The sequence below is a fragment of the Theobroma cacao genome, chromosome 10 (assembly GCF_000208745.1).
Source record: "Theobroma cacao cultivar B97-61/B2 chromosome 10, Criollo_cocoa_genome_V2, whole genome shotgun sequence".
NCBI lineage: Eukaryota > Viridiplantae > Streptophyta > Magnoliopsida > Malvales > Malvaceae > Theobroma > Theobroma cacao.
Window position 1 is genome coordinate 3,833,914 of NC_030859.1, and position 22,342 is coordinate 3,856,255.

General features: G+C 34.2%; 3 protein-coding genes and 1 long non-coding RNA gene across 6 annotated transcripts; 3 read left to right on the forward strand and 1 right to left on the reverse strand.

Moving 5' to 3' along the window:
* LOC18586374 lies at nucleotides 4,091-7,098 on the forward strand. 3 transcript variants are annotated; one of them, XR_001929686.1, is made up of 6 exons: nucleotides 4,091-4,343; nucleotides 5,149-5,227; nucleotides 5,329-5,379; nucleotides 5,474-5,523; nucleotides 6,310-6,351; nucleotides 6,663-7,098. It is a non-coding gene; the product is annotated as an uncharacterized LOC18586374 (long non-coding RNA). The 3 variants fall into 3 exon arrangements; XR_001929685.1 differs by lacking the exon at nucleotides 4,091-4,343 and adding an exon at nucleotides 5,828-5,943 and having other exon boundaries at nucleotides 4,425-5,227; XR_001929684.1 differs by lacking the exon at nucleotides 4,091-4,343 and having other exon boundaries at nucleotides 4,426-5,227.
* On the forward strand, nucleotides 8,303-9,702 carry LOC18586375 (chlorophyll a-b binding protein 6, chloroplastic). Its single transcript, XM_007009744.2, has 4 exons — nucleotides 8,303-8,607; nucleotides 8,699-8,801; nucleotides 9,048-9,336; nucleotides 9,449-9,702. Exons 1-4 carry the CDS (start codon nucleotides 8,414-8,416, stop codon nucleotides 9,598-9,600), a joined length of 738 nt encoding a protein of 245 aa, XP_007009806.1. The 5' UTR covers nucleotides 8,303-8,413; the 3' UTR covers nucleotides 9,601-9,702.
* LOC18586377 (serotransferrin) lies at nucleotides 11,098-13,730 on the reverse strand. Its single transcript, XM_007009747.2, has 7 exons — nucleotides 13,557-13,730; nucleotides 13,084-13,456; nucleotides 12,122-12,703; nucleotides 11,968-12,024; nucleotides 11,716-11,865; nucleotides 11,468-11,601; nucleotides 11,098-11,352 (listed from the first exon to the last, which is right to left on the reverse strand). The coding sequence occupies exons 1-7, from the start codon at nucleotides 13,621-13,623 to the stop codon at nucleotides 11,252-11,254; spliced, it is 1,464 nt and encodes a 487-aa protein (XP_007009809.2). The 5' UTR covers nucleotides 13,624-13,730; the 3' UTR covers nucleotides 11,098-11,251.
* LOC18586378 (serine/threonine-protein kinase-like protein CCR2) lies at nucleotides 16,784-19,496 on the forward strand. The gene has a single exon (XM_018128586.1). The coding sequence runs from the start codon at nucleotides 16,964-16,966 to the stop codon at nucleotides 19,265-19,267; it is 2,304 nt and encodes a 767-aa protein (XP_017984075.1). The 5' UTR covers nucleotides 16,784-16,963; the 3' UTR covers nucleotides 19,268-19,496.

Genomic DNA, 22,342 nt, shown 5'->3' on the forward strand with positions numbered 1-22,342 from the left:
ATCCTTAACTCGTTGGACGTGCCATATCTGATATCCGGTAGTTACTTCATCAGTGTACCTCCTTTGGTCGACTCAGTTGGTTTTCTTCCAAGCTCGCGCAATCTCCTCAATCCTTTTCAGAAAGCCCGACTCTTCATAAGCAAACTCCAAAGTATTAAGTCGGTGTGTCATCGACACAAACTGTTCTGACCCAAATTGTCTTCTCACCATGATTGGGGCGTATCTGATTACTCCCTATGGCCCCATTAACGGCACCCAAGGTTCATCTCCACATTTGTACAAGACCAGGTGATGAGGCATCCATGGAGCTCTCCACATTACTTCCACATTTATGAGTTTCCGAAGCCTAGAGATCCATTGCTCTTTAGTCCTATTTTCTGGCCATTCACTATCACAAAATTCTCTGATAGGGGCACTTTGCGGATGAAATGGCTTTCTAAACTTATTGACCTTGCATTCAAAGTGACTTACTATCCAGATGGAAAGAAACTATGCATATCCCACAAATCGTCCTTCCCTTTTTCTTCGACAATAATTTAGCGATCTGAGAGTTTTTGCTAGAATAGAGGGTGAAGGGTTGGTCTTGTTGATGACTTGCTCGAACAAATCTATAATTTTGACATCTATATGTCCCAAGACTTTGGGAAATATCACTAGCCCATAAATTCCCAAGGCCATCACAAGCTGTCCTTGCTCGGTGTCCCGATGCTTCATGATATAGCTACGTAGAAAACTCCATGGGATACATTCATTATCCCCTTTTTTCCTTAGGTTTTGGTCAACTTTCATCGGGGTAATACCCATCATCTTGGCTAACTTTCGCCTGTGTTCAGTCTTTTATCCTCTCCAATATATCTTGTCCAGATTATCAAGATCAATTTGTAGGAGAGTTGAATACTCTTCGATTGTGGGGACCATATCCACCTCATTAAACACGAAGCATCTATACGACGGATCCCAAAATTGCACAATGGCCTTCAACAACTGTTCATTAATCTGGACCTTAAGGAGCCGGGCTATGTGGCCATAGTTCTTATCGAAACTTGCTCGAGTGGTGGCCCTCCATCTATCCCATATGTCAAGCAAATCAATGAAGTCATTCGGTTTAAAATCAATGTGGACCCTATCAGGTAGTGATGAGAAGTGATCTTTCGACAAGCAATTTCCCTCACCTTGTTGGGCACTCGCCATGTGCTGAGTCACTTCGTAGATTCTATTGTAACTTGAGGATGGCCATGATGACTTCATGTATGCAATTGGATCTACTCTGTCAACGGTTGTCAAGTGACAAATACTTTTCCTATATGCAAAATTATGATGCAAATATGCATATGAAAATGACAAAAAGTTCAAGTCAGTACCGTAAACAAGAATTCCAAAAGATGAATGAAAATAATTAATAACATGATACCTTTATTACTTTACGGAGAAGAATTTAGAACAAGGAGATTATAAAAATTCCTTCATGTGTACCTAGTCAAAAGGTATATTCTCACGGGTGAAGCTCTACCTAAACAAAGGTGACTCTCGGTATTTTACATGCTGAGTTTGGGTTGAGAATGAAGCTAAAGGTTCTCAAATCGCTCCTCACTATTGTCCACACGGACTAGTAAGGCACCCCGGTCCTTACCCATTACAGGCTTCAAACGGACTAGGTTCGATCTGAGTGAGAGTTTTCACTAGCTTATGCGGAGGTTATCACCTCACGAAAGTGTAGCTACTTAACTCCCTCCTAATTAAAGACAAAGCCTGGGTGGAAGGCTTATGCATGAATGCAAGATGTGTACTGTGTGAGAAGGAATATACTGGCCTTGGACCAATAATTTCACACTCCCGTTATCCTAAATTTCCTACAATTATTAAAAACAGTGAAGTAATAATAGCAAAATAAATGAATGCATTAAACAAAAATATGCAAAATTGATGCTAGGGAAAACAAATTATTTAAGGCTTAAGATAACTTATGATTAATTAATGGCTTCACTCTCGATATTCCCCAGTGGAGTCGCCATTTGTCGTAACGTGTGAGTCCGGGAACCCGACCGCCAACCGTTGACGAAAATAAGGTTGTTTAGGAGTCACCACCAATCTTTTTTATCTAGGTGTGATTGGTCACCTATTAACCCGATTCTAATCGACGAAGTCCTAAATTAATTTTAGGTTCGTCGAAAGAACGAGAACTGATTCATGTTTTTTTATATATGGGTTCGGGAGTGCGATTACGCACCGAAAAGGGTTAGCACCTTCGTGGCGCCCGTTCCACGAACGATATCATTTAATCTTAAGTTATCCTATTATAGCCTACTTTTGATTTAATCCCTGCTTATTAACTAATTTTTTATTAAATTGGCTGACTGATTTTTTTTATTTGATTTTACGTATGCACACGATGCAAGTGTAAAATGATGTCATGACTTGTTTATTTTAAATAATGGGGTCGGCAATCTTTTATTGGAAAATCATTCGAAGACCATCCCAACGCTTTGGTGAAGTCTCGAAATTTTTCTCACCTAGAGATATCCCCAGAAGAACTCATCTCTACAAGCTCCTCGGGGAAATCCCATCATCGGAATTCCCGCCCTCTCAATAAAATAAATATGGCATGCTATGACAGTATAAAATGATGATATCTATATAACCATATTTATTAATTAGTTGGTTGGTAATAATAATATGTTTAATAATTTAAGGTGATTTATTGTCTTATTTATATATTTATTATTTTTTTTATGTATATTATTTTAAACAACAATTATTCGGACTAATGGGTATCGGAGTATAGAATTCGGATTTATCCCGACACTTCGATGAAAATCCGTCTTGAACTCCGCACCTAAGAAATCCACTGGAAAGAGGCAACTCTTTGCCCTTTTTAGGTGAAGTTCTATCATCGGATCAACTCAAATTAATCGCTTGATTTTTTTAATATTTGTAACTTAATATTGTATTGTACATTCTATATAGTTATAAATAGCTAGATGAATTTTGTAATATAAACATTTTATTTTCTCTTGCCTTTACAACTAATTATATTTTATTCTCATTTTTTATTTCTTTTCATTTTTTAGACCCATTTCGATTATTTATTAATTATTTTATACATATTTCAAAAAAACTATGTACTTTCTAATCTTCCATTTAATTAATTATTTTTTTTACCTTGTTCATTCACCTATTTTTTGTTATATGTTTATATATATATATATATATTTATACATGCATGTCTATTAATTTACTACATCTACTATCTATTGTATTAAAGATTTTCATTTTTAGCTTTCATATGTTTTATTTTTCATATGCATAAATTTCAAACAACACCAAAAATAATAAAATTATTATAACACTTAAACAAGAAATTAAATAACCACTTTCAGTAGCTCAAGCCCAAACCATTATTTAATGAATAAGTCCAATACCTATTGGGTTGTAACTAACTCACTGCTCCAAATGGGTTCAAGCTCCACTAGGCTTTAAAGGCCCCCTTCAATTCAGTCTGGGCCCAAAGGGTCTGCTGCACTTGTTTTTTTTTCTAATTTGAGCTTGAATAGTCCAAGAATGCCTTAGCCCAAGGAGGAAATCAAGCTTGCTGCAATAGTCCACTTAATTCTCTTCAATGTGTACCGTTTTTGGCTTCCAAAAATGTTTCAAAACGACGTCGTTTTGATCTCTTATACCTGAGTATAAAAGCTTTTTTTCTTTTCTCTCTCTTCACTTTCCTCTCTCACTTTCTCTCTCTTGCCGCCACTCTCTCTATCTTCTCTTTAAGCTTTTCTTTTTTTTTTCTTCTTCTCTCTTTTTTTCTTTCTTTCTTGGCTCGCAGATCTCCCTTCTCTCTCTTTCTCCCAGCTTCTTCCCCTCTCTTTTGCCGCCGGCGTCCCTTCTCCTCCACTGACTAGATCTGGGTCTCCAAGACCCTTTTTTTTTTTTTCTTTTGCTTTCTCCCTTTTTACTTTTTGTGTCTTTTTGTTGTGATTTTGGTTTTTTTAGTGATTGTAGTTAGGTGTTTTGGCTGGTAGATCTTAGGATTTTTTTTGTTTCTGAAGATCTATGTTGTTTTTTTTTGTGTTCTTGATTATTGGATTTTTTTTGAAGAAAATGGGTTTTTTTTTTAATCTGATTTGTTTTTTCAAAATCCTCTCCCCCTTTGCTTTCAAAATCTTTTTGGTTCTTATAGAGTGTGGTTGTCCAAACTTTTGGACAACTAGAGGAAGCAATCATGCTCGGTTCAGCTTGAATCCTGGGTGGCCTTCAAGTCAAAACAAAATCTGTCGGATTGATCTCCAAATCTCGACCGTCGGAGGAGCATTTAATGCTTCGTTTTTTTTTACTGTGGAGGCCAGGTCTCCAGATTCTTCTTTTTTTTAAATTCTTATTAGATTTATTTGTTTTTGTTTTTGTTTTTTTCTTATTTTTATTTTTATTAAATGGGTGTCTACATAAGGGTTGTTCAAAAATGATGAGGAGCAATCTTTTTTCTTCTTTTGGCCACATAGCTTATCAAGTTTATATTGGTAGATTTTGTGGTCATTCGCTTCTTATTTATGCAATTAGTTTGTTTATTACCTATGTTCATTGTTTGGTTTTTTTAGCTATCTTGAATTCTAAATCATTGTAATATCAATTTGCCAAAAACCTATTCTAGTTGAAATGCTGTGTTGGCTTGACTTAGTTACCATTTTTTGGTAATCTGATGAAATTTGAACTTTTTTTGTTGATGTTAAAGTGAAACAAATGTAAAAAACATGAGAAGAGTAATTTTAACTTTTCCATAAGCAAAGATATATCCAGGAGCTGACCCTTTTCTCAAGTTTGGGCCTCGACCTTAAACAACAATTTGCAGTTCTCTCAAATTCCTTCCCCCCTCTTCCTAGTTATGATAAAGTCTAATATCCTTTTAACTTCACTTATCTATTTATTTAGCATCCTTCTACATGACTAGCTTGGGGTTATGGATTTTCTCCTTATATTTACTAGTTTATTATTAACTGAATCTTTTTATTCCTTTATTGTATTTCTCTGCTTATATTAACTTTAAGCAATGCTTTAGCCCCTTTCTGTAGTAGTGGCTAGTTGCAATGATGCGATATGGATGCTTGGTTGTTTTGGAAGTAATGCTAATTAGTTATGCAACCACTTTTATGTTAGGCAAACCTATGGTTGTAACCTGCCCTTCTGTGTCTACTCTAAAGATCAAATCCTATCAATACTTCAAGAGAGGTTCTTGGTAATTATTACATTCCACTTTTTTTTTTTTGGACTTCCTTCTAATTTCTTTTATGTGGTAACTTCATCTTATTGAGTTTTAATGACTTTGCTTTCTAATAGATACTTCCATATATTGTCTTTCAGCAATAAACATTACAACTTTATGCCAAAGTAAGTTATATGAGCTGACATTTTTTGTTGAAAACCTTTTCCCATCTTCAATTGATCTACTATCAATAGCTATTGATAGCTTGAAATTTAACAGAAAGTCGCAGCTACCTTTGGAGGTATGCAGAAGGCTCTTTACGTTTGTAGGTTAGTGTTTCATTGTTGCTGCTGCGAACTTTACTATGGTCTCATGTATTCAATTGTTCAGTCTTTGACAAATTAGGCCTTATAAGTGACATTATAGCATGTTATTAGTTAAAATTGATAACAGATGCAACAATTTAATGTTGTCTCAAAAAGGATTGTTCTGCATGTTTGATTGTGATAATTCAACATTGTAGATAGTTTGTTTCCTAATGAATAAGATCTTCTTGGCTTTGACTAGAGTAGTCACTTTAAATTATTGGCTAACATTCTTCAGTTTGTTCCAAAAATGTAATGGAAATTCTAGAAGCAGAATTAAGAGAATGTGCAAGCAACCTGAGTTTGCCATTAGTGGAGGGGGAGTTCATTAGTTAGTAGATACCTCCGGCTCTTGAAATCTTCCAATCATAAGAAAATAATACTGTAAGTGGCGATTAATAGGTTAATGTTAACCTCGTCCAAACTTGAGCTTGTTATGTTAGTTTTACACATCTTACTTATGTATTATAGCATTTACAGTCGATTACACATTGTTTTAATGATATATTTCAAGTTAGGCTTGATCATATGGCTTTTGCATTGTCAAAGACATTCAGATCCCTTATAGTTGACATTATGCAGTCTTTTCCTCAACATTAAAAAGTTTGATCCTTAATATTAATTTCACTATTATAGTAATATCCTATTAATAATAAAACAGACTGATAATTAATCTCAAAGTCAAGTCTCTGCTTCTACATCTTCTCCCATGCTATTATGTTTGATTGTAAATTATACTTTGCTCTGCAGTAAAATTTTTATGGTGGAAAGAAGGATACAATTGTTGGGGAGGTGTGTTTTTCCTCAATGCTTGCATTAATTAAAACATTTGACATAATTATTAGTTGCATAATTGATATGTATAAGGTGTTACATTGGTGCAACTAAATAAATCTTATATTGACATTTGTAAATCAACATTGATACCACTAGTTGAAATTTTGGAATTCTCAAGCATGTGCAAAGTGCTAAATGACCAAGTAAGTAAAGTATATCTATTCTTAAGATTGAAATTAGTTCTCATAACCTAGCTTTAGGTGATGGCATTAATTATTTGACTTGACCAAATATAAAAATGGATATTGACCTAATTCAATGTACAGGGTCTCTTCAACCTAGGCCAATCTCAAATTGATAAATCAAAGAGAGTAACACTACAGGTTGATGAAGCCGGCATCTCTTTTGCACTATAGGTACAAATTCGTCATTTGAGAAAGGTAGACAACATTTTATCTTCTTGAGTTTTAATTTGTTTCTTGTTGTTATCTATTTACTTGGAATAGGGAATTTGAAAAAGTTTTGTGCGTGCTTACAATGAGATTTAGGTTGTTGGACATCTATCTTATTTGTTGCCAAATAATGAAAGTTGATGTTAAAATCTATACCCAGAGTATCTAATTGCTTTAATATGTTGCTTTAAATTAGAGTATCTTATAATCTAATGTTCTTCTACTTTTCTTATTTTAGAATTAGCAAACTTGTTAGAACATCTTTTTTGCTAGAGCAAAAATTAGGATAAAGGAGCTTTCTTTATGTAAATTTTGAGATTGAATGTTGTAAAATTTATTACTATATACTTCTGTAAAATTTATTGTAAAATCAAAGTTTGATGATCAATATATACTGAAGTTTGTTGTAAAATTTGCATGGTTTGTACTTTATAAGTTGCTATTGTTGCATATTAAAATATTGTATGTATTGTTATGTATACTCTTTAATTGCATTTTTTAAATGATGCCATAGGTTTTAGGATTGCAACCATATGACATATGGTTGGATATTAATTCTGTTGCAAAATCATATAAAGAAGTGTAGCTAAACTTTTTCATACATTGGTTAAGGTTACACTTTTTTTAAGTGCAACCTTAACATAAGGTAGCAGATTTTTCACTTATGGCTGTAATTTTTTTGCAGCCACAAATAAAAAATGTTATAGTGTATTAAGCTTAGCAATATAAGTTTGATGAATATTAATATTTAATTTTATTTTTTTTAAAAAATATTAATATTTAAATTATTTAATACTATTAAAATTAAAAAATATTTTTAATGAAATCATTCAATGCGATTAATATTTTTATTTATAAATTAAATAAATCTTTCTAATAATTATAACAAAAAATATTTTAATGATTGTCATTTGATAAATACATATTTATAAATATAAGTTTTGGATGTTTTACACAATGGATTAATATTGATATCTTTATAGTGTTATGATAAAAAAAATAATGAGTAGAATTTTTTTTTTTTGAAAATTAGAACTTACTATGATTGAATGTTTTGGAAAATATCATGATCGAATGTTTCAATTTTCATTTCTATTTTTAATTTTAGTGTGAGAATAGACAACATTATTGTTTTATAATTAATTCTTATTTATCATTTTAATACTCAAATAACTTCAATAGTGATGATGGAAAATATTTTCTACATAAACATCTAAACGATTTTCGATAATTTATCTAAATAATAAAAAATATTAAACTTTTTTTATAATTTTCGGTTATTAATATAGTCATATATAGATGCTAGTAACATTTCATAAAGAAAAAGTTGACCCCACTTGATTTTTTTCTATCTGGCAACTCAAACCTCCACCATACAAACACAAACGCCAAGAGCACAATATCCAGAGTCTTCCCAATGTGTCCACCCAGGTAAGATTGACAAATTCCACGTGGCCCAATGACACAACAATGGCTACCATTCCTTAGCCAATGACAATCCACTTTTAGATTCCCTCCAAATCCTACTACTACCTTTATCCGCTCTTTCTCTAAACCTTCATATTCTGAACTTTCTCTTCTTCTAGTTAGCTCCCCCAAACAAAAGTTTCTCCCCCAAAAAGACCATGGCTGCCAACACACTCATGAGCTGTGGCATAGCCACCGCATTCCCTTCAGTCCTCTCCTCCTCCAAGTCCAAGTTCGCCGCCGCCGTGCAGTTGCCTGGTGTTGGTGCCAATGGTAGCCACCGTGTTAGCATGTCAGCTGACTGGATGCCTGGTCAGCCTAGGCCACCTTACCTTGATGGCTCAGCACCAGGGTAAGGTTTCAAAGTAGCTAAACTAGAATAATGGGTTTGTTTTGTACCTTTTAGATAAATGTTGAAAAAAGCTTTGTTTTGTGTTTTTCAGTGACTTTGGATTTGACCCACTAAGGCTCGGTGAGGTCCCAGAGAACCTTGAGAGGTACAAGGAGTCTGAGTTGATTCACTGCAGATGGGCTATGCTTGCTGTTGTAAGTTGATTTTTCACTCTTAAATCTGTAATTTTCCTGTTTGACACTTTCAGTTTTTAATGTACAACTGTTGAAATGTGAATTTTCTATGGTATAGAATTACACTATGATATGCGATTTTGTTAATTTTTTGAGCAAGCATTCATGAAAAATAGGTAACCTAGCTCTATGATAATAAAAGAGAGGCATGCTCATCTTGGCTTACTTGAAGCTTTAGCTCAATTCTGATGAGTGTAAACTTTGCAGCCTGGTATCTTGGTACCAGAGGCTTTGGGGTATGGAAACTGGGTAAAGGCTCAAGAATGGGCGGCAATTCCTGGTGGACAAGCCACTTACTTGGGCAACCCTGTTCCATGGGGTACCCTCCCTATCATCTTGGTCATCGAATTCTTCGCCATCGCCTTCGTTGAGCACCAACGCAGCATGGAGAAGGACACCGAGAGGAAGAAATACCCTGGTGGTGCTTTTGATCCCTTGGGATACTCCAAGGACCCCAAAAAGTTCGAGGAATACAAGGTCAAAGAGATCAAGAATGGTAAAGAAAAACCCCTCACACTCTATGCCCTTAGGCATTTCCATTCTTCTTGTGTCACAAGTCATTTGAAAGTTTTCTAATTTGATAAATTTATGATTGATTTGTTGTCTAGGTCGCCTTGCATTGTTGGCATTCGTGGGATTCTGTGTTCAACAATCAGCTAGACCTGGCACTGGACCACTGGAGAACTTGGCAACTCACTTAGCTGATCCATGGCACAACAACATTGGAGAAATCATCATCCCCAGATCAATCTCACCTTGATGAGGGAATACCCATTTTGTAAAACTCCATGTAATCATCTGTAATATTGAATCAGAATTCCATGACTTTTGGTCTGCGTAATTAGGCTTTTTACAGGTTTCATTTCATGTGACCTTTAGCTAGAACACCTCAAATATTGTGAACATTATCAATATATATTACTTAAATTATCAACTCAAAATTTAGTCTAAACAGTCTTGATGGTGAAAGGGTATAAGAAAGGATTCTATACCAATAAATGAAAGGAAGAAAATAAACAAGAGAGGAAGAAACAAAGTAAACAAGGAGTAGGAAAGCTTTTATTATTATTATTTTTTCTGTAAATATGTCAATAAGTTGTCATTTGTCAGTTTCAAGGTAATGTCGATGCTGATGCAGCTGGTGGGGTGTGGTAGCAAACACAAATGGTTCCCCCAAAAATTGTAGGGTCCTTCTCACATGCAGATCTGATTAGCCTGCTCCCATAGGCAGCACTGCACTTGTTCTGACAATCAGGCTGGGAACACTCTATCACGATCTCAACAGCTTCTGCTGGGATTGGTGCTGCAGCCATGAGTGTCATGATTACCAAAGCTAAAACAATAGCCATTGACACCATTTTTTTACCCCTCATCAGCTCCATCTATATCTTTCTCCTCAAGTTTGCTCTTTCCTCTGAATTTTGTAGTGATAATTAAGAAAATGTAATGACTTTGAGTGACCCCAGACTATGGTATTTATAGAGTTAATTTGGAGGTTGTGGGCCCTCTGGCTTCATCAAGTTTTGGTTAGTAAATCCGGTGATTAAATACTTTCCTTTTCCAAAAAGTTGTTCCTATGTTTAGCTTTGATCCATTAATAGAGGGTAGGATTTTGGAGTTATTGCCTTTCCTTATAACGAATCCGAACGTTAAATTAAATATATATATATATATATATATAGTTGGGAAAATATTTATTAGAGTTTTGTACATTATTAATATTATGATAAAATGTATTAATTAGCGGTAATTAATTACAAACAAGGTGTCACGAATCCCAAATCAGATAGATGAATCTTGAATATAAAAACATGAAACTTTCACCCTCTAACAAGCATGTTTTTTGAGTTGAAAACGTAAGTCCGTGATTTATAAATTTACTTAAACTTTATTTTCTCACATCTTTAAGAGTATAAACATGGATCTTTTATCACTTATCAAGCATGTCTTTTAGGTTGGAAATATTGGCTCGTGATTTATAGACTTACTTAAATTCGATTTTCAGAGTTTAAGGTTGCACGAGATTGAGTTTAAATTCCAACGCGTGACACAAAAGATCAACTCTCAATTTTATATACTAATTAATAGAAAAATTGATAAATTTCAACATTAGTCTACTCCAACAATTATGTGATTCGGTTCTTTAATCAAGATATTTGATTTCATATGATAATTAATTTAAATAGATAAATTTATATTTAAAATTATGATATTCGAGTTTCGGGTTTAAAGTTTAAGGTTTAAGCCGCGCACCGTATGGGGTTAAATCTAGTTATAGATAATAAACATGCATGGAGTCAAATACAAAATCAATTGGGCATGTTGGAAAATATATTTGTGTTACAACCCAAATTGCTTGTCTAAACTTCTATTCTGTCTCTCAATACAGTAAATGTAAAGGCCTCTCTGCTCTATATGGGTGTACAGACCACTAACAAAAGCATTGTCAGGACTGAAAAGAGTGTGATGACTAGAGAATTCTGACCACATGAAGATGATTGAGAGGCCACATCTGTTATAAAGACATAAACATCAAAAGCTAATTAATCAAGCATCAATTCATGTATAAAAGAGATAAAGCTATCTCATAAATTTGGATTTCTGTTTTTTGAAAGAAGAATGTCTACCTGAGACTGGATTTTCAGTAGATGGAGCAGCTTGGTTGTTTGGGGTATATAGTCGCAGTATGCTTTGTGAAATTGTTGCTGACATCCCAAGGTAAGACCTTGTCAGCTTCTTGACCACAGCTATCTCTTGTGTACTGCAAAAGGAGCTTAAATTTCTTCAGATAGCAGTGGAAAGTTTCTGTAACACAAACAGGATGAAATTGTGGAGGAAATCTAGAATCCTGCTTAGGGTACTAAGTATATGTTACCTTGGACTTATCAGGGGACTGGCACCATATTTTGCTGTTTGGAGAGCTTCCACTGAGGTAGCATTGGTCAATGTTTGCAATATGAACAGTCTCTCTTTATTTGGGAGAGAATTGCTTGCCATTATCACATTTGCAGGAACAGCTCCAAATCTGATCAACACAAACATTTACCAATTTGGAATCATTATTCTTGCTGAGAATGAAAGTGCAGAAAATGGAGAAGGTAAACAAAGTTGATGTTGAAAGACTTACGAGCAAGAACCAGGGTAATCATTGATTTCTCTGCAACCACCATCAGGACAAAGATACCTGAATTGCAGAAAGAAAGAAGAAACATCTTCAAGTTAAGTAATTAACAGGAAAGAGAACATGAAACATTGTTAAAATCCAAGCAGCATATACCTACATGAAGTCCCTAACCGATTTGCCTGACCAGGACTGATTATGAGGCCCCTCCATAGAATATAGCAAAACAGTATCTGCTTTCAGGAATGCTATATCACCAAGTTCCTCCACCAAACACCTGAAGGCTCCAGGGTCTCTGGAGTACGGGCTATTCAAATGGCAGGAGCCATTTTCATTTCCACATCCACTGCAAATACCAGTTCCTTCAAACTCAGAAGGAGCACAAATCTTTGAGAAAAAACCCGTTGCGATTTCGCGGTCATTCATCCTTTGAGAATCAAGTGATTCTTTTATATGGTTGATGGGATAGTTCCAACCAGCAGCTGTGGAGTAACCTCCATGGCAAGATTTGTGCCCCTCAAAGTCCATTAAACTGATTCCTTTGTTTCCCTGGCAAGCTTTTCTATTGACAACAGCAACAGCTTGATAGCTTCTAGCATGGTCACAGTAAACTTCATTTGCAATGGCTTTCATTGAGTAGTTTATGAATGCAGTATAAGCCACCCCTGCTTCCAAGTTTATCAAATCTGCTTCCCCTCTTTTGATTGACTCCAAACACTCTTGAGCTGTCTCCTTTTGAATACTATGAAGAAAGCAGATAAAAGAGCATTCAGAAAATAAAAAATAAACACAAATTCACTCTTTCCAACAAGATTAATCTAATCTTAGTACTTTGAAATGTTCAACAAGATCCTTAGATCAAACTGCATGAATGCATTAACCTTCAAATTTTGCTAAACTTATTATGATATGATTAGGCACCTTAATACCAATTAGATAACTATCTTTGGATTAAACTAATTCATTAATTATCAGCTTATTTACCATTTTCATTATTTTCTATTATGTCAAGTGCAGGCTTTTGTAAGTTAATTAAGAAATGACCTTAATCCTCAATCGACCTTTTAGTTTCTATCATTAACATGTAAATGCACAAAGTTGCTAATAGAAAACAAAAATTACCACTTCCACGTGTATCCATTCGATTGGTCCAATCCTCTGACCAGCAGCTGACAGTCCTCATACTCTTCTCTCACAGTGCACCACCTCACCATCTGCTCTCCCGCCTCTTCCACCTCCTGACTACTAGGATCAATCCCTTTAAAACTCTCACTTCCCTCCATCTCTGGCGCCGGAGCCACATCCGCTTCTCGACCCTTCTCAGCCGTCATAGGCGCAGGCGCAAGAGAAGGAGGTAATGACAGTGCTGGTGACGGTGGAGAAAGATCACTAGCTGTCGCCAGAGTCCCACCAGAATCTGGAGCCAAAGTATGGGAAGAAGCTGACCCTGGTGCCAAAGAGGAAGAAAAACTTGGCGCCGGAGATGGCTCAAAACCTGAAAAAAAAAAAAAAGAAAGCAAAATAACAATAATAACAATTCAGGGTCGACTTAACAACTTTCTCTCCTACTAAAAATTCCCTCAAATGCAACATACCATGGATAGGGGAGAGCAACAAGAGGAAGAGAAGCAGGGAGATGGAAAGGAAGGTTGAGATCTCCATTTGGTGAAGAGAATGGAGACTGCATCATGGGTTGTAGGGAAGGTTCATTACTTTTCTTATGTGTTTGGAGGACTTTAGGTAACGTTAAGACGAAGGAGTTGAAAACGAAAGATGGGTTGCTCCATTGTTATTTCTTATTCTTTACTAAATTCTTCTTCTTTGTTTGTTAGGGGGCTTGCTTTGGATCTCGACTTTGGAGGGTGACGAGTAATGCAAGCAAAGGGTTCCATGTTTTTCAGCATCTCATTTTGATAGTGATTGCTTATTTGCTTAATATTAAGTAAAACTCGTAAAGGTAAGGTTTAGCTTTATATATATGTGTGTGTACTTTTGATTTGAATTACTTTTTATTTTTTTAATTAAAAAAGGCAAATTTCAACTTTTTTTTAATGAGAGAATATAAGCGTTAATTATTAAATTAAACGTTCGAATATGTTGTTTTTTTATTTTTTATATATTTTTTTTGTGTATTTGGATTAGAATACATACACAAAAATTTTAGAGAAAATGTAAAAAAATTAATAATAATATAAGAATTGAGTGTTTCATGTTGAATCTATGTTAAAGATCTCTAATATTTGAATGTAAAGTTTGAGCCAAATAATTTAAGAATAATATCTAATTTTATTTAAGAATTAGGATAAATTCCAAATTTAACAAATCCAAGTAAAGTATCGGAATTGCATAACAATTATAATAACAATAATAATGGAAAGACATAACACTTGAGAAAATTTCTAAACTATTTAAAAAAATTAAAATAAATTTTTATTCTTCTATTGCGTTCAATTAAGCACAGTCACTTTTATTTTGAAATAAATAAACTCTTATAATTAACGGTTACATATCAACATGTTATATCAACGTTATGTGACATGTAATAAGTGGCAGAGTTAAAGATTTTAAGTTTGAGAGGGTGAAAATAAAATATTTAATATTTGAAGAGAAGAAATTATAAAATCTTTAAAAAAATAAAAGTAAAATTTAAAAATAAAACAATGAAAAAAATATAATTTTTGAAATTTTAAGGGGCGGGGCCCCTACTAACCCCCCCTTCACCTCTGCATATAATAATATATGACAAAAATTGTATTTGGTTCAAAATAAAAATATAAAAGTTTGATTGAACAAAATTAAAAATAAAGATTTATTTAAATTTTTTTTAAATAATTTATAAAGTTTTTAAGAAATATATGATTTTTCATTTAACTTTGGAGAGAGAATAAGCTCAAGATCCCATAGCTTTATTGCAATAGAAATGAAAAGATAGCTTAACTTCAACATTCTTCCCTTCAAATCACTTAGACATAATATTTCAATCTCCTACTAATTAATCAACCCTACAATTTAATTATCACTAATTTCCAAGCAATGACAACTGTATGAAACTCAAACAAATTAAAAAAAAAAAAGAAAAAAAATCCCTATACCTCAATCTCATGTGACTATGGGGCCAAGGATGCACATGCAAGGACCATAGGATTATTAATTCAATAAAAAATAAACAAAAGAACAATATTTATAAGCTTTCTTTATTAATAATCACCAAATGATGTGCCTTATGTCTCCATTGACTAAATCTATGATTAATTTGATGCACTCTTACAATTAACGAGACATAATCACTTTGATGCATTTACAAATCTGTCAGTTGAACTTGTTGTACAAAATTTTTCCAACCAGGTACGGATCAAAGTACTATCACCCTGATTTGTAAGGAACAACATTTTGTTTTTCTATTCAATTTACAACTAGTTCTTCAGGTATCCATTAAAGCAGGTTAAGTTGCTTTATTTTGTTCTTGTCATGAATTTACACAGGTAAATACCATTATGGGTTCAAAATTGCCATTTTCTATGAGGAATGGAGACATAATGGAGCAAAATTTTGATGAATTCAATAGCAGGGCATTGTAAAGAGAGAAACCTGATCCCTTTGAACTATCAAATCTTTGGAAGATCTGAAGTTATCTTCAGACAAAGTCATTAAAGTTATAATTTTAATGTAAAATCTTGGATTATATGCTAGCATTTCCTTGGGATTGGCATGTAAAGGAACAGGAAGTTAGGAAGCAGCTTTACAACACCCCATGTTCCGAATTCATTTTCTGTATACTAGTTTCTCCTTATTGACCAAATTATGAAACTCTTTCTAATGTCTTAATTCCTCTTGCTGTTTGGTTAGGAGCAAATTGCTTCTGATAACATTTCTTAAATGATTGATTCTTGTCTGGGTGTAGATGGAGCACAAAATCTACCAAGACAAGATACCGAGATGATATAATTGTGTTTCAATTTATTTAGTCTGCAAAACCAGAATCAAGTGGGCCTACATTAGCCGGTGTTATCTCCCATGCATACAACCTGTTCTGTTCAAGCTTTCTGTCATGCTCTTCCCATATGCTTAACTTCCATCAATCTAGAGTTTTCCTGGATTACCTCATGGAAAGCAAAAAATAGCTAAAGTAAATCCTTCTATGCACTTCTTACCAGGTTGCCATTTTTAACAGTAACAGGAACAAAATTAAGCTTTTGGGTCATTCTAGGTTCATGTTTCTGGAAAGGGTCCATGCCAAATTCTTACTTTGTTTTTACCAAATGTCCCCAGGAGGAGCATTGTGGATTGAACTTTTGACAGACTTATACTGTAAGAATTTGCAGTTGAGTGCATCTATGGTTTCTTCTACTCCCTTTTGATTTCCAATCAAACTTACATCATGGTGTCACTTTGTTTTTCATGTGCAGGATATCTGTTTTGTGTTTTTCAAGATACACAAGAAGTAAGTCAAACAAAAAGTCATTAGAGTGCACAATCTGCAATTCAATTATTAGGAGAGTAGCTTTTTGCAGTAATGATTTTAGGTTGAGATTCTTGAGGATGTAATTTCAGAATCTGGTTTAGAGAAACTTCATTACATCAACCTGAAAGATGAAATTTGATGAATCATTTAGCAAATTATACAGTTCAAGCAAATGATGCAAGCTTCTGTAAACTTGGATGAACTTACATATCATGATTCTGATGCTTAGATATCATTAAAAAATCCGAGAAACCATAAACTAGAAAAGAAAATGTTAAACCAGTTACCAGTGAGACAGCTGGCCCAATGAATTTTAAATTTCAGTTAAACATTGAATTAACAACTTCCCATAAGTCAAACTGTTCCAAGTTTTGACTTATAACTAACTGTCTGAAATCTGAATCTCACTCACTTTCCCAAAAAACCAGTAAATAAAGATGGCCTCAAACCATTCCCATTCCTCACAATTTCAACTCCACCATCAAACTCCTCACTTCACCACAAAACTTCATATCCAAAAGAACCCAAAAACCGAAACACATGCCACCCCAAAAATGCTACTTTCTAACACCCATCTCTTCCCTCATTTTTCTTTTTCCCTTGCTGTTTATAACAGCTTCTGGCTATGGATCACTAGGCCCCATTGCCGCAGCTTTCGGAGAAAATGGCTTTTTTTGTGCCATTGATGCTGGTGGGAAACAAGAGATCATTTGTTGGGACAAATCCAACAAAACTTCTTCAGTTCCCACATTCAGTTTTGTTCCCCCCATGGCTTCTCTCTCTGGTGGTGAAGGCTTTCTCTGCGGCATTTCCTCCAATAATTCACAAGCATTTTGTTGGGATTCCTTGAATTTTGGTATAAATCTTGTTCCTCAAGCGTATAGATATAACTCTTACTTACAAATAGCTGCAGGGAAAACTCATGTTTGTGCTATTAAAGGTTCTTATTTTTCAAGTACTAATGATTTTGGTTATGTTGATTGTTGGGAATTTCATCAAACACTTGATAAAAACAATGTTACCATGGGTTTTGTTAGTGATCATTATGTTAGCAATATTGTTGTTAAGAATATTGTTTCTGGGGATGGTTTTAGTTGTGGGGTTGTTAAGGACAGTGGGGTGGTCTTTTGTTGGGGTCCCAAATCTGGCAACTTGGGAACTTTTAATGTGTCTGGTGAGTTTGAGGTTTTAGCTTCTGGGAAAAGTTCAGTTTGTGGGATTTCGAAGATGTCTGGTGAAGTTGAATGTTGGGGAGATTCTAGTGAGTTTGGGCTCCCACCACGTGGGATCCGGTTTGTTAGTTTATCAGCCGGTGCACAACATTTTTGCGGCATTCAAGAAGATGATCATGGAGTGGAATGCTGGGGAAAAAACATTAATGTTTCTTCGGTTCCCAAGGGTTCTGGTTTTACGGCTATTGCTTCATCTGATTTTACAACTTGTGGGGTTCGAGAAGTTGATTTGGTTCTTGATTGTTGGGGAGTGCAAGAGCAGTCTTTGCCAGATTATAGTCCACCTTTGCAGTTATGTAGCCCTGGTGTATGCTCTCCAGGGTCATGTGCTAGTGGAAAGTTTGCTTTCAATGCAAGTGTCCTTAATGAGGCAGAGCTGACAAGTTTGTGTGCTCAAAATGAGTTGAAGATGTGCTTGCCTTGCGGGACAAATTGTTCACACGGCTACTTCCCTTCAAGTTTGTGCAGTGCCAATGCAGATAGAATATGCACTCCTTGCTCACTTTGCCAGAACAGCTCTTGTTGGGATGTATGTGGAGTTCCTTCTTCAACTAAGACTCAGCAACAGGAGCAGCTAGAGATAAAAAAGTTGGTTATCATCATTGGATCTTCTATATCTGGTTGCTTATTGATTTTGGTTGCTTCTTGTGTTTTTCCACGAATCATCATTACCAAAGGCGAAGGAAAAGGTATAATTCAGTGCAGTTTTTGCATAGGCAAACCAGTTGTGGAGGCTGATCCTGATCCAAATCCGCTACCGCCTCTATCTGTAACTACATATATTGGAGAGACCCAAGTGTATCGGCTTTCAGAACTGAAAGATGCTACTCATGGATTTAAAGAATTCAGTGAGCTTGGCCGAGGGAGCTTTGGTTTTGTGTACAAAGCTGTTCTTCCTGACGGTAGGCAAGTAGCAGTCAAGCGAGCTAATGCTGCTACAATAATTCATACAAACAGCCGGGTTTTTGAAGCAGAGTTAGAAATACTATGCAAGGTAAAGCATAGCAATATCGTGAACTTATTAGGTTATTGTGCTGAAATGGGGGAAAGATTACTGGTTTATGAATATATGCCTCATGGCACACTTCATGACCATCTTCATGGGGACCTGTCGCCTTTAGATTGGGACCTGAGGTTGAAGATTGCATTGCAGGCTGCAAGAGGACTTGAGTACCTTCATAATGAAGTCACTCCACCCATCGTTCATCGAGATGTGAAGACTTCGAATATTCTTTTGGACTCTGAATGGGGGGCAAGGATAGCAGATTTTGGTATCTTAAGTGCTACAGACAAGGATTTAAGTGGAGATATGGCCAATGATGTTTATAATTTTGGCATTGTTCTGCTAGAGATATTCAGTGGGAGGAAAGCTTATGATAGAGACTTAACACCTCCAGGAACTTTTGAGTGGGCATTGCCTCTGATAAGGCAAGGCAAGGCAGCTGCTACTATCGATCGCAGTGTGCCTCTACCAAGAAATGTAGAACCCTTGCTTAAACTTGCCGATTTGGCTGAGCTTTCTTTAAGGGAAAATCCCAGTGAGCGACCTAGCATGACTAATCTGGCAAGTTCATTAGATCAGATTGTCAAGTGTGGATTAATCTTGTCATGAATCTTCATCTAGGATTCAAAAAATATTGTTTGCATTCTTCTGTAATTTATCCTTTTTCAAATACTTTTTTTTTTTTTTTGTTTTTGCTTATTCTCCAAGTCACAAAGTGAAGGAGATTGTAACTACCGCATATTCCCTTCTTCTCTTTTTCATCTGGTGAGAGTTAAAGAAGCTAAGCTTCCATATGATATTTGTCAGTGCATATGAAAACAAGAGTCTCTTTTAGGAAGTTCTAATTTTTGATAAATGCAGAGCTTAAGTTATTGTTCACCACACAATTAATGATTCAATCACTGAAATCATGTGTAATCTGAATCTTGGTGCAGTTTCTACTTTCTACTTGAAAAGCATATAGGCCTTCATTAATAAGCAGATTTACAAAAATTACTCGGTAAAAACTATAGTGTAACAAGATTGCAAAGGAAGAGATATAATACCCCTCTCTTTGCTCAACGAGAACCAACACCATTCCAATTGCAATGCGATCAAACAATATCTGAAAACATTAAGTCCACAGTATTTCCTAACTGTTTTATTGCTTTTAATCATCATTCAAATATATTAGATTTAATCATAAATTATGAAAATTATATTTATAAATAATAATTAAAAAAGTAAAGAATAGAAAAATATTGAAAGTGAGGCAGACCCACTTTTTCTTAACTTCTCCCTTACTAATATTATACCAAGTTTAGTCGGACATGGACTAGTAAATTTAGGGTTTTGCAATGACTGGCATCCAGCAATGGCATGGAAGGCTTGAGCCCTAAATAAAACACCACAATTTTGTGGAGACTGATGGGTTAATACAAAACGGAATCAGCCTGGTGCTAGCCCATATTACTTATATCCACTCGAGTTCTTGATGGACTGCCATGCTACTAGGTGCAGTTTCAGTATATATATACATACATACATATATATATCAAATATGAACTCAAAAATTCAACCATCAAAAGCAAATAATTACCATTTTGTTAAAGAGAAAAATTATTGTCAAGAGTTTTCACATGATTTCGGGGAATGAAAATTGTAATGTTGATGTGAGATTTTGTTTCAAATAGAGAAGATCAATGGTGATCAGCATAATGTAGCACTGACATATCACTAGATGTTGACGTGGTGCTACCACATTGTATTTTAGATCCAAGATGTCATCTGGCACACTAAGAGGTTACCACGTGGCACCTTTTTTTTTTTTATCAAAATAAGATGTATTCTTGTTAAAGTTCAAACCAAGGCTTCTAGCAAATATGTCAAAACCTTGACCACCACACTTAAAACTTTCCTAATAATTATAACTTAATTACTTGTGTTTTATTTCTTCTCTCTTTTTCTTTCTTATTTGTTTTTCTTTCTTTCCTCAAAACTACATCGTTTTGAAGTATTTTTACACTTTTAAAAACCCTAGCTATAAAAATCCTTTGAACCCTTCTTCTCCAAAAAAGAAAATTCTAAAACGACGTAGTTTTGCGAAAAGAAAGAAAAAAATAAAAAAGAAAAAGAGAGAGGAAAAGAATAAATAAAGCATGAGCAAGTTATAACCATAAGTAAGGGCTTGAGTGCGGTTGTTAAGGTTTTGGCATACTTGCTAGAGGTCTTAATTAGCATTGACATCATTACCGTAATAATTAATTTAAACGAAAAATGTTAAAGGAATTAAATTGAAATAATTCTCAAATCAAAAGATTAAAATATTACGATTTTAAATAAATGAACTAAATTGAAAAAGCTATCCTAATACAGAAATTTTCCACATATTTTTACCAAAATTTTGAATTTATCACTAATCTAAAATACGATTATAGACTTGGATTGATATTTATATAATCTTTCCTTTGATCAATATACAAATATGTTTTCTTAAAAAAATAATAAAAAAAACTCTTTTCTCCTCCCTTTTGATATTAATGGACTGTCATATTCCTTCCTATTCCCTAAACTAATCCCTCCCTCTCATTGAATATTGTGCTCAAGTTCATCCTAATGACTAATGACTCATGACTTTGATTGCAAAAAAGGAACATGTAAATATCTATAAACAAAAGATTAAAAAGGGCAACAAGAAAAGAAAGAAAGACGGGGACATGAAAGAATGTTGAATGACTCCATGTAATTTCAAGGACACTATTACCTATCAGTTTCAACTTGAAAGGCTTTAAACATTAAATAGCTAAAAAGGCACAAAGACAGACAAAGCTTTGCTAAGGTACTTTCGATGTCTGCCTAATGACAACAATTTTGAGCTCGTAATCATGATGCCTCCCTTTGTTCCAGTCACAGCTGGGTCTCACGTTTTTTAAGATTTGTTTTCCATTCCCTCTTTTACAAAAGAAATTGAAAATAATGACAAAAAAAAGACAATACCCTTATATAATTATGGATAAATTACAAAAAAATTAAATGAATTTGTTTGTATTTTTTTTATTAGAAATTTCTTGACACAAGTAATCTGAATAAAATAATTTAAATATTTTTATTTCATTAAATTAATATTAATGATAAAATAAAAAAACTTGAATTTTTTAAAAAAATATATAATTAATGATAATAAATAAAAAAAGTTACAAAAATGAATTAAAGATAGATAATGTCCAATTTTATATCTCATCATTTGTTCAATTTTTATATATGAAGTATGTACATATATGTATGTGTATATATATAATAATTTTCTTTGAAAAAATCTGGCTTCTTTTACAAATTCAAGATTATGTAGTTGGTAAATCCTACAATAGAGAATTTTATTTATATAATTGCAAAAAAAAAATAAATAATCAGTCGTAATTTAAATACTTATTTTGATAGACAAATGAAAGAGAAGTAACTTTGAAAATATAAGCTTTGGATAGAATCATATATATACTAATCTTAGATTATCATCTCTCAATTCTTAATGCACCCCATAATAATGACAATAAATTGCTTACAACCTGTTGGAGTTATGTAAAGATGTATAAATTTTGATTTTGGACTCTTGGCTGTTTCTGTTCATATTCATGGGAGGGGTTTTATGATGATAAAAAGGTAGAGGAACAATGGAGGGATTCTATGGACTTTATAGGGAAAGAGTAT